This window comes from Mirounga angustirostris, unplaced genomic scaffold, assembly GCF_029215605.1.
Source record: "Mirounga angustirostris isolate CCGP_5_RB_7025 unplaced genomic scaffold, mMirAng1.0.hap1 SCAF_1, whole genome shotgun sequence".
In the NCBI taxonomy this organism is placed as follows: domain Eukaryota; kingdom Metazoa; phylum Chordata; class Mammalia; order Carnivora; family Phocidae; genus Mirounga; species Mirounga angustirostris.
In genome coordinates, this window is record NW_026991709.1 from 130,206,497 (window position 1) to 130,220,020 (window position 13,524).

The 13,524-nt window shown below is 46.6% G+C and overlaps 1 protein-coding gene across 1 annotated transcript in view; it reads right to left on the reverse strand.

The window, feature by feature from the left end:
• RFTN1 (raftlin, lipid raft linker 1) overlaps positions 1-13,524 on the reverse strand; it is a 195,116-nt gene that overhangs the window by 27,746 nt on the left and 153,846 nt on the right. The window contains exon 7 of the mRNA XM_045903855.3: positions 10,079-10,194. Within this exon, the coding sequence (XP_045759811.1) occupies positions 10,079-10,194 (116 nt within the window). The remainder of the gene's footprint in view (positions 1-10,078; positions 10,195-13,524) is intronic.

Genomic DNA, 13,524 nt, shown 5'->3' on the forward strand with positions numbered 1-13,524 from the left:
CTAAGGCGAGGGAGCTGGACTTTCATGTATCAACCCCTCCTCAGTCACAGACAAGGACTACCCCAGGGGCGTCTAAACACCCAGGCACTTCGGGCTTGCCTTGCCTGAGCACAAAGCAGACTCCAGCAGCCCCGGGTGTCAGCAAAGGCACATAGGCGCTGGCTGCTGGAAGTGAAAGCATGTTGACAAAAAGGGATCCAAAGATCTAGAAAAACACTGACATTAGCCACTAATGTTCTAATTTGGAGGGAAAAAAATGAACAGATATGCTTTCCCTTCCGGTCTGCCTCTTCTCTTGCCACTTCCCTCTTCCAGGAAGCCCCTCTTCCAACGCCCTTGGCTCATCCATACCCCGAGGGAGCCCACTGTGTCCAGCAGACCTTGGTCAGTCTCTACTTTCCCAGGGCACTCTGGTCATCAGGGTACCATCCAGCACTGAATGCTTTGCTACTCTGCAGGAAGTCTTCTGTCCACCTGGATGCTCCTTGAAGGTAGGAGCCTCAGCAACCACCCCTTTGCGTTCTTGTCCCAAGTCAGCAAAGAGCAGATCCCTCTCTCTGACCCTCTGGGGTTTCCTAATTCCCTGGGAGTTCTCTGTTTTGTATGCACTAAACCTCTTCACCTCAATTTTTTAAAAAAGATTTTATTTATTTGAGAGAGAGCAAGTGCATGAACGAGTGAGTATGAGCAGAGGGAGCAGCAGAGGGAGAGGGAGAAGCAGACTCCACGCTGAGCAGGGAGCCCGATGCGGGGCTCGATCCCAGGACCCTGGGATCATGACCTGAGCTGAAGGCAGACGCTTAACGACTGAGCCACCCAAGTGCTTCAATTTTTTTACTCCTGCATAATCTTCCACCAAGTGCCAGCCATCCCATGGGGAAGCTGGAGGGCTGGTTTTCATCCCAAAGCCCACCATGTATCTCCTGCTGCCACTGCCACAATCCACATGGCATTTCACGGCCCCCACGTCAAGCTGCTGCTGCTCAGAAGGAGGCAGAGGGAAAGTTCTACCTGAAAAAGAAGAACGAGGGACAGACAGCCATCCAGGGCTCCACTAACCCAGCAAACGGCCCAAGACTCAGATCAGAAGTCAGGACTCCATGACCTGATAATGGCTTTTAGGGCTCGCTGGTTTCAAATACGATCTCCATCATTTGGGGAAGACGAGTGACTTACGTGGGGGAACAAAGATCATACAAACTAAGCTGTCCTCCGTCAAGTTCCTAATAGCCAAGGAGCACCAGAGACCCTTTCCTAGGACAATGAAAGGGATGTCAGAAAGTTCCGTATGGCCCGGTGGCGAGGAACACCTGAAGGGAAGCTGAGTCACTCTAAGATAAAAGTTGCAGGCACCTAAGGAAATCAACGAGGCTGTGCAGATTGACGAGTGTGGATTTTCAAGGACAGAAGGGAGGTATGTGACCCTCCAGGGATGGTGACAAAAGTGAGACAACCCAATAGAGGATGAAGGTTAAGCCCAGAACGAGACTGGGTGGACGTGACTGCACACACATTGACGCAGACACACACCTTTCAAAACCCTGTTGAAAGCAGGAAGCTGTACAAAGTGTTGAAGATAAGAGAAAGTGGAATTATTCAACCCTCGCTTTACTTCCTTGTCTACAAGGAGAAAACAAATATATCTAAAGCCGAAGAGAAGAAAGGATGTGGTGAGACATAAACAGGTATCTCTTAAAATGTAACTTTTAATTACCCGAGTAAAATGAATATTTCTCTATAGAAAAATGAAAACGTTAATAGATAAAGCTGCCTCCCACTCTTCCGTTCCAAGTGCCACAGAACCACTGCTGTGGGGTTGACGGGTGCCCTTCCAAGGGTTCTTCCTGCATTTACAGGTACCCACAGCAAATGGGTCATACTGTTCTGTGAAGCGTTTCCCCCATTAAGGGCACCGCACTGTTTGTATCTGCACTAGTGAGGGCTGTCCTGAGAAGCAGAACCAGTAGGACGTATGAGAGATTGAGACGGACAGAGACAGAGAGGGACACTGATACAGGTTCACCCTCCCTCCCCCCGCTTTTCCAAAAGTTCACGTTTCGCCACTTTGCTTTTTTTTTTTTTTTAGATTTTATTTATTTATTTGAGAGAGAGAATGAGAGAGAGAGAGAGCACATGAGAGGTGGAGGGTCAGAGGGAGAAGCAGACTCCCCGCCGAGCGGGGAGCCCGATGCGGGACTCGATCCCGGGACTCCAGGATCATGACCTGAGCCGAAGGCAGTCGCCCAACCAACTGAGCCACCCAGGCGCCCTCGCCACTTCGCTTTTACAGAAGACCGGCATTAGGACCTGTTTTTGCTAACTGGAAAAAAAAAAAAAACTCTGATGAGGATTTTTGCTTTTGTGAAAAAAGGCAAAATGCGAAACTAGCGTCCAGCGGCAGGGGCACCGCGCATCCTGAGCAGTGCCAAGCTCCTTCCTTCCTCAGGAACCGCACAGCCCCTTCGCATCAAGCCGCCCTAGCTTTGACCTGTGTCTGTGAGCACCTGTGTCCTAAGGTATCAGAAAAGCCTAACAGAGGTTATTTTGTGGGTCTGGGATTGCTCAAAAATTTTTCCATATAAATGAATGGTAATTACTTCCTTGCTTTACATCAGGCTTACAAAAGGTGTCCTAGGAGTGCTTTGGTTTCTGATAGTGGGGGAGACCTGTATACCTATTAGAGTGGGGGGAGGGAGGGATTAAGTTTTTTTGAGGAATTGGCTCATGTGACTGTAGGGGCTAGCAAGTCCAAAGTCTGTGGGGCAGGTCCTCAACTGATTGGATGAGGCCCACCCCCATGATGAAGGATTAGCAATCTGCTTTACTCAAAGTCTGCTCATTTGAATTTACATAATCATATCTAAAAACTCCCTCTGCTGCAACATCAAACTGGTGCTTGATCAAACAACTGGACACCACAGCCTAGCCAGGGTGACACATAAAATTAACCGTCACAGCCTCATTCTGAAACTTGTCTTTTCACTTAACATTTCTTGGAGTCCCTTCCTGTCAGTTTATACGGAATGACTGCATCCATAATAAGGATGTATCATCCTTTATTTAATCATTCCCTTAGTGATGGATATGCACATTGTTTCCCTTTTTCCATGACCCTAATCATGCTGAGATAATGTCCTTGTGCACGGCTTCTTGTGAACAAAGGCCCGTGTTTCTCTAGAAGAGATGGATGTGAGGCACGGGCTTGCTGAGTCATGGGTAGGAGTGGGCATTTCACATTTTTAATAGAGGTTAGCAACCTGCTCTCCAAAGCAAACCTCAAATTTTTGAACGATGAACTTAAAATTCATCAAGTGCAGGTGCATGACATTTTAAGGAAAACGTGCTCAGTCATAATAGTGTACTGATGTGTCCCTATCAAAACTGAGGTGGGACACAAGGAATCAGATCCAAGTGAAAGTGTGCAGACCTGCTAGAACAGACTCAAGATTGCCCTGAGCACCTCACGGGCCTCCTCTGTGCTGTGATTTGCTCTGGGTTGGAAAAGGGGTGGAATGATGTCCTGGCGGTGGGCAGGGGTTGGGGAGGGTGGGGTAGGGGGGAGTGGGGAAGGTTGTGTCTTCAGTCCTGGTCATTCACAGCAGTGATCATTCATGGGAAAATCTTCTGAATCACAGGAAAAAGACCCAGAACTGCTGTCTTGGCACTCAAGGCTATGATCTCAGAACCAAAATGATTATTCTAGAGAAACAGTGGCAATGAAAAGAATGCCAGATGGTTTAATAAGAATAAATATTGGCTCCCTTGTCACAGCAGAAGGTGGTGGACTCTAGATACCATAAAAATTGATGTTATTCCCTGGTAAATCCTGTGTGGATTGTTCAAGAGATGGTTGGGAGCATCTAGAAACAAAAGGTGGATCCCAGCAACCTACAGAATATAGAAGTTTGTGGAGAACAAGTGGGACCTGTGTGTTGTGGGACAGGGTTAGGAGACAGGTGGCGTGGAGGCATGCCCTACAGTGGATGTCAGTTACAGAAATGCATCTCACTGAACCTCCCATGATTCTCTCAGGGGTAAGGGTGACAGGTTAGGTGGAAAAATAGAGCCATCTGAAACCTCTGCAAAGAGGTTTGGCGTCATGTTAGAGACTAGAGGAGAGATGCCCCCAACATGCCAAAGGACTGTGTCCTCCATCTAGTGTGTTTGACATTGGACTGGAAAGGCGCCATTCTACATACAAAAACTTCAGAGAAGCCAAAGCTGAGATGATCCTCCAAAAATGCAGGATGATATAACCATGATCACAAATGTCTCCACAGGCTGGAAAAATGGGCAGAAATTAATAGGATGAGATGAACTGGGAGTCAGTTCAACAACAGATTGAATACACAGGGAGTGGATGGGGAGAGCTGACTCTGTGCCACCTTACATGATGCAATCTGTCATAGCTGCCCCCATAGCCGCTCCATCCTCCCGCTGGACTAGCAGAAGCCCAGGTCCAGTTGTTGGGGGACCACGGGCTCACGGGTGGCAGGCTGCTTTCCAGGATGCTCAAGCACCCCGAGCCCGGCAACTGACCACAATCAGGCTGAGTCCCATGTGTCCCCAGACCTGTGTAGGTCAGTGAGACCCATTATCATAATTACGTGCCTTCATTTAAATTATTTAAACTGATGGTGAGGGTGAAAGAAGTTGTTTCTAGGAAACCTAAGTAGAACACTTTGAAGAGACTTGACGAAGTGCAGTTGCTTAAAAATAACAAGTGTGGCTGAATTAAAAGTGGTGGGGGCTGATAAAGACTAAGAAAAAAATCATGAAAACAAGGATTCTGCAGTGTGGTCCCTTTCCTAGACTTTCAAGAAACTGACCCAGGACACTGGTGATAGCAACACTTTGGGTGTGGTTTATACAAGAAAGATGAAGTGGAATTCCAATCAGCAGACCTCAGACTCTAAAAGATTGGCAAATGTATGCATAGTTATATATTTTACATTAAAATAAAATGTGCAAAATATGAATGTGATTTTCTTTGGTTCTTTTTAATTGACTTTTTCAATTAACTCTCCAACCACCGTACCAACTGCTCAGCTAAAAGTGCTTTTCCTGTTATCTTGTGGTCAGTTCTGGCAGCAAATTTCACAAGAAACACTGATGAACTGGGATGAAGTTGGCCTCAAGGGGCACCTGAAGGTGTCCACAGCAGTGATGGGCTGCCAGGTTGAGGGTATGCAGCCTCAGAATGAAGAAAAGGGTCCCTGCCTCGGTCCTTCCGGCTCTGACTCTTAACCTACTCATCTACATGGTTTCCCTTTTCCTTTCAAAGAAGGACCCTTTCGGCTCACCCTCTAGATTGTAAGCTCAAAGAAGGTAAACAGAATACCCATTACAAATGTTCTATGGGTGGACTTTTATACTACTCACGACTGCCTTTAATTTAGGTCACAGGTTTCCAACTGAGAAAAACACAGCGCCTTTGGCTCCACACTTACCCTAGCCCCACCTATGCTGTGCTTTCAGAACAAGGTCAAGGCAACAGGGAAAGGATCTTTCTAGTTGATGACACCAGGTGACCAATCAAAGAAAGTACTATTTACTTACTATATGCCAAGTAGTACACTCACAACTTTTTTAATATATTATTATTTTTTAATCCTCAACTTTGAGAGGTTAGCAGTGTCCCCACTCATACAACTGAAAGATGGAAAAAACAAAGGAGGGGGTGATTGACTCTCATACACTCAGTCACTCGGCTGGCAATAAGAGAGCCAGGATGCATTCCGAGGCCCAGACTCTAAAATCTACATTCTCTATCCAACATACTGCAGCGTCTGCAGAGCTGTGAAGAGCTAGGTGGGCTTTCTTGTGAAAGCACGCGCGTGTGCGCATGTGTGGACAGGGAAGCCAGGAAGCTGTGGCTGAATGAGGATGGCCCATCCCTACACACGGCTGAGGCTATGAATATGCGCAGGAGCAACAGGCCAGTCCCAACTGTGAGAAAAGAGAAAAAGCTGGTCAGAAATGTTTTGTGGCCAGAGCCCAGGAGTTTATGCGCTGGCCTGGGAGGACAGAGGTTGCCAGAAAGGCAGGGTCAGCCACGAGCCAAGAGGGACCTGCCCAGGGCTTGAACAGGAAAGACCTTTCCCAGAGGCCAAAAGGGTGGAGAAGAGAGGAAGCAGTTGGGTCTCAAGGGTGGAAGGTAGGGTTGTCGGACAAACAGCCACACACCTGGGGGGGAATGCAGAAGAGGGGCCGTCGGTGGAGGGACTAGGGGGTGGTCTGACAGAGCCTCTTCAAAGAGCTGAGCTGTGGGCAAATCTGCTCTGGGCTGGACATGGCTGGGCGTGCTGGGACACACTTGTATACAGGTGGTTCTGCTAAGGCGGGGATTCTCAAAGTGGGCTTGAAAAGGAAACTCGGTGGGGAGAACTGGGTATCTGTGTGTTTAAAAGGTCTCAAGTGATTGACGCTCAATTCTGAGAAATGCATGTGTACCTCATGCTGAACCAAAAGGGTTCCACCCAATTCAGGAAGCATTTACTGGAAGCCTTAGAGAACAAAGATGAACAACCCCAGGCCAAGAAACTCAAAGTGAAGGAAGGCACGTGGATAAAGAAATCACAGTGATCATAATAGGATCACTCTTATGCACAGAGAATTATGGAAACACAGAGGAAGAGTCTTTAACTCTGAAGGAGTCTGAAAGGCTTCCTGGAGGAGGTGACCTATGAGCTAACCCTAAGTCTTTCCATATGGGAAGAGAAACCCATATGCCGAGGGGTAAATTCTCCAGGAGAGAGCCCCCTTCCCAGAGGCTGACGCTGTTAAAATGGACAAGGCTCTGTTTCTACTGTGGGAAATCTGGGAATGCTTGAAAGGCACCAGAGAAAAGAGCAAGTCTGAAGAGTTATGCAGGGAAAACTGGCGAACACCTACATCAAAACCATTAATCCACTTGTCACCAACAGGAAAATTAAGAAAATGTGTTTCTGCCTAGCTGGACGCCAGCCACACCTGCCTATCAAGTTGACGTGTGATGGAATAAAGGCCTATCCAGTGATGTGCTGCTAAATGCTTACAACGGGCTCTCCGAGGGAAAAAAATAACAATCCCTGATTTCTGGGGTTAGCCAATTTTCATGGTGCAGTACTTCCACTGTGGCCAACTTTGAGCTACCAGTGTGGTAGAATCTGTCCCTGAATATGGAGGTGGGAAGAGATGCACAGAAGGGGCTTTGCAGGCTGGTGCACAACACTGGGCCCATCACTGGTCTTAAAACCCTATGTCACTTCCAAGGATCCCAGGAGAAAAGCCACAGCATTCCTGGAGAGAGAGAGACAGAGTGTGTGTGTGTGTGTGTGTGTGTGTGTGTGTCCGTGTGTGAGTGGGGGGGGAGGGGAGAAGGGAACAAGGGACAATGACAACATGACCCAAAACTAGTATCACCAACTAGATTAATGCACAAAAATAAGAGCTCACAAGAAATAAAGTTCAAACATCTGAGAAAGAAAGAAAATTAACAAATAAACCTAACGGAAACCAATCTGAAAACCCAGGAAAACTTTCGGAATAAATGTTAATCTTTCCTGATCGAGGCTCTTAAGCCATGAAATTGACCTCTTCGAATTAAAAAGATAATCGTGTCCTGATTTTAGTCTGCAACCTTATCTTCCTCCCACAAACATTTTTTTTTAAAGGTTTTATTTATTTGGGGCGCCTGGGTGGCTCAGTCTTTAAGCGTCTGCCCTCGGCTCAGGTCATGATCCCAGAGTCCTGGGATCAAGCCCCGCATCAGGCTCTCTGCTTGGCGGGGAGCCTGCTTCTCCCTCTCCCACTCCCCCTGCTTGTGTTCCCTCTCTTGTTGTGTCTCTCTCTGTCAATAAATAAATAAAATCTTTTAAAAAAAGTGGGAGAGGGAGAAGCAGGCTCCCCGCGAGCAGAGAGCCCGATGCGGGGCTCGATCCCAGGACCCTGGGATCATGACCTGAGCTGAGGGCAGACGCTTGACCACTGAGCCACCCAGATGCCCCCACAAACATTTTAGATATAGGATGCACTCACTCTGGTTACCCATCAAGGGCACCGTTTGGAAGGCTGAAGAGAGACAAGCCGTTGAGGTACTTTTCCCATCACTACTCTCGTCCAACAGCACACAACCGAGACAGCTGGTGAGAGTGGCATCTACATTGTCATTTTAGACACTGGTTCTTGAAGCTGTGGATCAGAATCCCCTGCAGGGCTGGTGAAAACGGATTGCTGGGCCCCATCCCCAGAGTTTCTAATTCAGTCTGTCCGGGGTGGGGTCCGAGAATCTGCATTTATAGCAACTTCCCAGGTGAGGCCAATGCTGCTGGTCCTGGGACCACGTGGTGAGGTTCTGGATCATTGCCATCGAGTCACCTTTCTTGAGGAAACCACAATGCCCTCCCTTAGCAGTCATGTGAATGTGCAGACGGCAAGAGATGTTACACCCCTCCCATGGCCTGCCAATCACTTGCACACATGCACCTGTTTTTGGTGCGGCCATGTGTGACTTGCTGTTACAGCCAAGTGTTACAGAGCAAACAGAGTTACGGAGTGTTGAAGCATGTGGCCTGTTTTAATGGGCTCCTTAAGATCCTCTTAAGGTTGCTTAAGATTGCTACCGCTATGATGTCGTATTTCATCCAACCACATGCGGTGGACTGGATGAATGGCACGGCCCCATCTTAAATTCAGGGAGCTCAGGGTCCCGAAAGGGACGTGACCTGCCCTTGTTGGACTCTCCATGCTAGACTGAGCCTCACCTCCTTTGCAACCCATTTCCAGTTAAGGGTGTGGAGGCCACTGAGACCAAAGTCAGGCAGGAGGAAGTGGCGGTGCCTGAGGGCAAACCAGGTCATCACCGGATTCCTTACTTTCCTTAAGGACCCCTGGCCCCTGACCTCACTGGTCCTGGATGCTGTATTTTTGGAATTCCTGTTTCTGATGGATTACTACAGTTTTCCTTTGTCCTCTGTGGCTTTCATCCTTGCAAGCAGTGACTGCACATCATGGCTCAGATGCAGGCATGCCCCCGACAGCTCCGCGGCTGGTCTCACGCCTGCTCAGAACTGCTCCCGCTTCAAGAATGTGTAACGGTGCCCTTGGGGGACCTGCTGCCATCCAGCAACCAGGTGAGGGAGTTGCCTGCCATCAGGCGGCAGTTCCAGAGGGCACAAGGGCATGGCAAGCACCCTCTGGCTGGTGGGTCCTGGCACCCCACACTCCTCACAAAGAGCTGCACCCACATCTGTCTTACTTTGGCACAGAGGGCCCGGTTTGGCAAGCCTCCTCAGGGCGATGCCAACCCTGTATTCTTCCAGGGCCTACTCAAGAAATTAGTTCAGAAATCAGTCCTCTATGTTCCAAGGGCTTCTCCCTTTACATCCAAGATGCTGGGTGGACAAGAGACTAGTCTGAAAAGCCTATCCTTCTATACTTAGAGAAATGCCCTCAAAGTATATACCAGCGAATCTCAGAAATAAATCAGCTTTTCCAATGTCCCAGGGGAACGTGACTGGAGGAATTCCTCTGCCCACAGCAGTTTGGTGGCTTCACGGGTCAACATTTCTCAAAGACATCCTTCAGCATTTACTGTGTAGCCTTGGGCCAGGGACCTAACCCCTCTGTGCCTCAGTTTCTTCATCTGTAAAATGGGGGCAGTCATGTACTTGCCTCCTAGGCTTACTGCAAAGGTTAAGTGAGTGTGTGTGCCCAAATTTCTTCTAAGGATACTTGGCAGAGGGAGCCATAGGGTCTAACTCCAATAATAATGCCAGCTCTTATTACTGTAGCCACAAACTCTGTGCTGGCCTCACTCATGTCACTTAGAATTTTCAGTTATATGCAAATGAATGAAAGAAGAATCTCCTTCCACCCAACGATCCAGCACACACACAGTGTTTTTCTTACAGAAAGGGAAAGCAGGGCCCGTGCTCCCTAACCGGAGGGCACGAAAGGATGAATGGGGCCTTGCAGGGTCTACCCAGGTCAAACTGCCTTTCAGAGGAAAGCTACAGTAGACACGGTCAGACCCAGCAAGCGGATAAAACAATCATTGTCCAAACAAAAGAAGCTGCACTGCCAATCCCACACTTACTTCCAGGACTGTCCATTGTTCGACAACAATAGCATCATAGCCCTGCATGGTTTTGCTATCTTCTGTGGAAACAGCTTCAAAGATGAATACTCCATCTGTCAGGCCGTGGAAGGAATCTGTGGAAAAAGAAAAAGGGGGGTGGGAGTTCTGTAAGCCGTCTGTGGCAGAAGCCTTACAAGCAGCAAAAATTTTCACTGCATTCATTAATAATCCCAATCAGAACATCTTTTCAGCATGTTAATTAAAGAAGGCACACACAGCCATAGAGTCTAGCCCCATCAGAATGAATGAGACTAATTTACCTCGCAGTTCTGAATAATATCCTTGATTTTATGAGCCCAAATTTCATTGTTAGCAATCACCATTTGATTTCACGCGTTTACCTTCTTTTTCACGCTCCAACGTCAGGATGCACTGGGGAGAACTTATTCAGGGTAAAACACAGTCATTTAGAGACAGTTTTTAGAAGAAAACTATATTTAGGTAGAAGAGATTTTTAAGGGGGGACAGATATAACACGCCAGATCCGAGCTTGTCAGATGCATTCTAGATGCGCAGATTCTTGGACGTTCTCAGGATGTGGGCAGCTGTACAGAAAACTCTTCAGCTAGCTCTTGTCAAGAGGCAGAATTTGCGGGAAAGGGGAATTTTCCCAAACGATTTACCACTGAAAATGTTTCCTCCAGCATTGCTCTAGTCAGTGTACCAGGTCCTGAGTTCCGCACAACTCAACAAACTTACATTAAACACTTAACAGGATTCAAGAAGGATTCATGGTCTTAGGCAAGGAGAGTATAAAGAAAATTATACCAGGGTCCCCGCCACAGTAGAAATCATTATGGGGGGTGCTTTCTACCCCTCCCCTCCCCCTTTTTAATGGCTCCTAAATGCCCTAAATTCACTTAGATAAGAGACAGTGGAAAAGAGGACTGGCCAGAGAAGCAGGCGGTTTGCATCCATGCTCTATCATGAAAAGGAATGTGACCCCTTTCAGAGGCTTGGTCTCTCATCTGCGAAATGGGATTGAGGATACAGAATCACTCCTGGCCCCTAGATTCTATGCTACAAATCAGGCACACTGCTATGTACTGAATTGTGTCCTCCCTCCGCCCCTCAAAGTCATTTGAATCACTAACTTCCAGACTGTATTTGGAGAAAGGGCCTTTAAGGAGTTAATTAAGGTTAAATGAGGTCATCAGGGTGGACCATTATCTGATTAAGACTGATGTCCTTACCAGAAGAGGAAGACACCAGAGCGCGCCTCCCTCTCCGCCCCCCCCCCACTTCCTTGTACAGAGGGAAGGCCAGATGAGGATCCAGAGAGAAGAGTGGCTGTCTACACGTTAGGAAGGGAGGCCTCAACCAGAAACCGAATTTGCCAGTACCTTAACCATGGACGCCTAGACTCCTGAACTACGAGGAAATATAGGTCTATAATTTAAGCCATCCAGTCTGTGGTATTTTGCTATGGCAATAAACATAGAAATACGTTTAATGATACACCATTTTTATTTTAAAAAGATAATGCACATAACAATATGATTTTTTTTTTGTATCAGAAAGGGAGGTAAACTCAGAAAGTCCTTTGAATCACACTGGAGTTCTGGAACTGCCAGCATTTTCCAGAAGCCACAAAAAAACAAGACCAACAGATGTAAATACTTAACAAATATTTAGCCTCTGTCTTCCAAAAGACTTCATAAACAAAATCCAAAGGCCATTAAGTGAGAAAATTATTTGCAACAGCAAAGATAAATAAATAAATGGCTAAGCTTAACATTTTTTATATGTGTATAAAAAGCTTATGGCACTTAAGGGAATTTTTAACTGCATGATCTTCCTGGAGAGCAATTTCATGATGTCTCAAGAGCCTGAAACAAAAAAGTCCATCGTCTTTGACTCAGAAATCCTACCTCTTTCAGTCTATCTAGGTAATAACCACTAAAGCCATCAAATATTTATCTACAAACTTTACTTATAAAATTACTTGAAAACATAATCTAGGGGCTCCTGGGTGGCTCAGTTGGTTAAGCATCTGACTCTTGGTTTCAGCTCAGGTCGTGATCTCAGGGTCCTGGGATTGAGCCCCGTGACAGGCTCCACACTCAGCATGGAGTCTGCTTGAGATTCTCTCTCCCTCTCCCTCTGTCCCTCCCACTCATGCACTCTCTCTCAAATAAATAAATTTTTTAAAAATTAAAAAAATAATCTAAATGCTCAACAATCCAAATACTCAACCATAGAAAAGTAGTTAAGTAACTTAGGAGACTTCCATACAATTAAATACTATGTGGTCACAAAAAAATCATGGGAATTTAATGATTCAGAAAAATTCCTTAGAGACAATGTTATAAAGAAAAAAAAACAGGATACAGGACTACAGTATGAGCTGTATGTGAACTTTTATGTTAAAAGGGGTTAGACAAACAAACTTTAAGGGAATACATAAAATCTAGTAGCAGGTATGAGTGGTGGGATTAAGTACAATTTGCATTTCTCTTTATCCTTTTCTACAAGGTTAATGCAAGAGTTAACACAAGCATAATACCAGTTAACAGATAACACACATGAAAAATAATTTTCTTTTTCTCTCCTCTACATGGCTCTTGAAGGCAGAACTAGATCAGAAAGTTTTAGGAACTATGGGGAGAAAATTTTAGTATAATATAAATAGAACCTTCCTTACAGTAAACTAAAAAATGGAAGATAAAACCTCAGAAGAGTGAACACTGTGTTAACTGGAAGCATTCGAGCTTATACTGAAAACCTTTCTAGCTACTCATTCATTCATTCCAATGCCTACCTAGCATCAATTTCATGCAAGATACTTCTGTCCTCACTGGCGATCTTGCAGGCAGCAAGACAAATGAAGTCTCTGCCCCTTGGAGCTTACCTTGCAGTGGGGGAAGGGCGACAGCAACATAATGTCACAGGTGATAAATGCTATGAAAATATAAAGTGGGCTAAGGGGAGGGAGTGAAGGCAGAGGCAGTGGTTGGCTATTTTTGGAAGAGGTGACCGGGGCAGGTCTCCCCATTTGGAGTAGAGATGGAACTTAATTAAGCAAGGAAGCCTTATGGATCTTCAGGGTTTGAGAGTTCTAGGTAGAGGACAGAGCTGGAGTAGAAATGCACAGTGAATGAGGGGCAGCCAAGGACCGCAAGAGCAATGGAACCATGAGAGAAGGAAGTCAAGATTAAGATGACTGGTGGGGAGACCAGACAACGAGGGGCTTATCCATGTGACTTGTGTGGCCAACGGGTTATTAGCAGGTATGATGCAATAGGGGCTTGGCAAGTGCTTGTGTGGTTGAGCTTCATCTTTTCTACCTCTGTCACCACTTTGAGAGGACATGCCCCAGCGAGGCCGTTGGTTCCAAGAAGTTGAAAGACTCATGGAACGGAGCTGCCCCAGTGGAGCTCAGCTTAGATCAGCTGACCCACAGA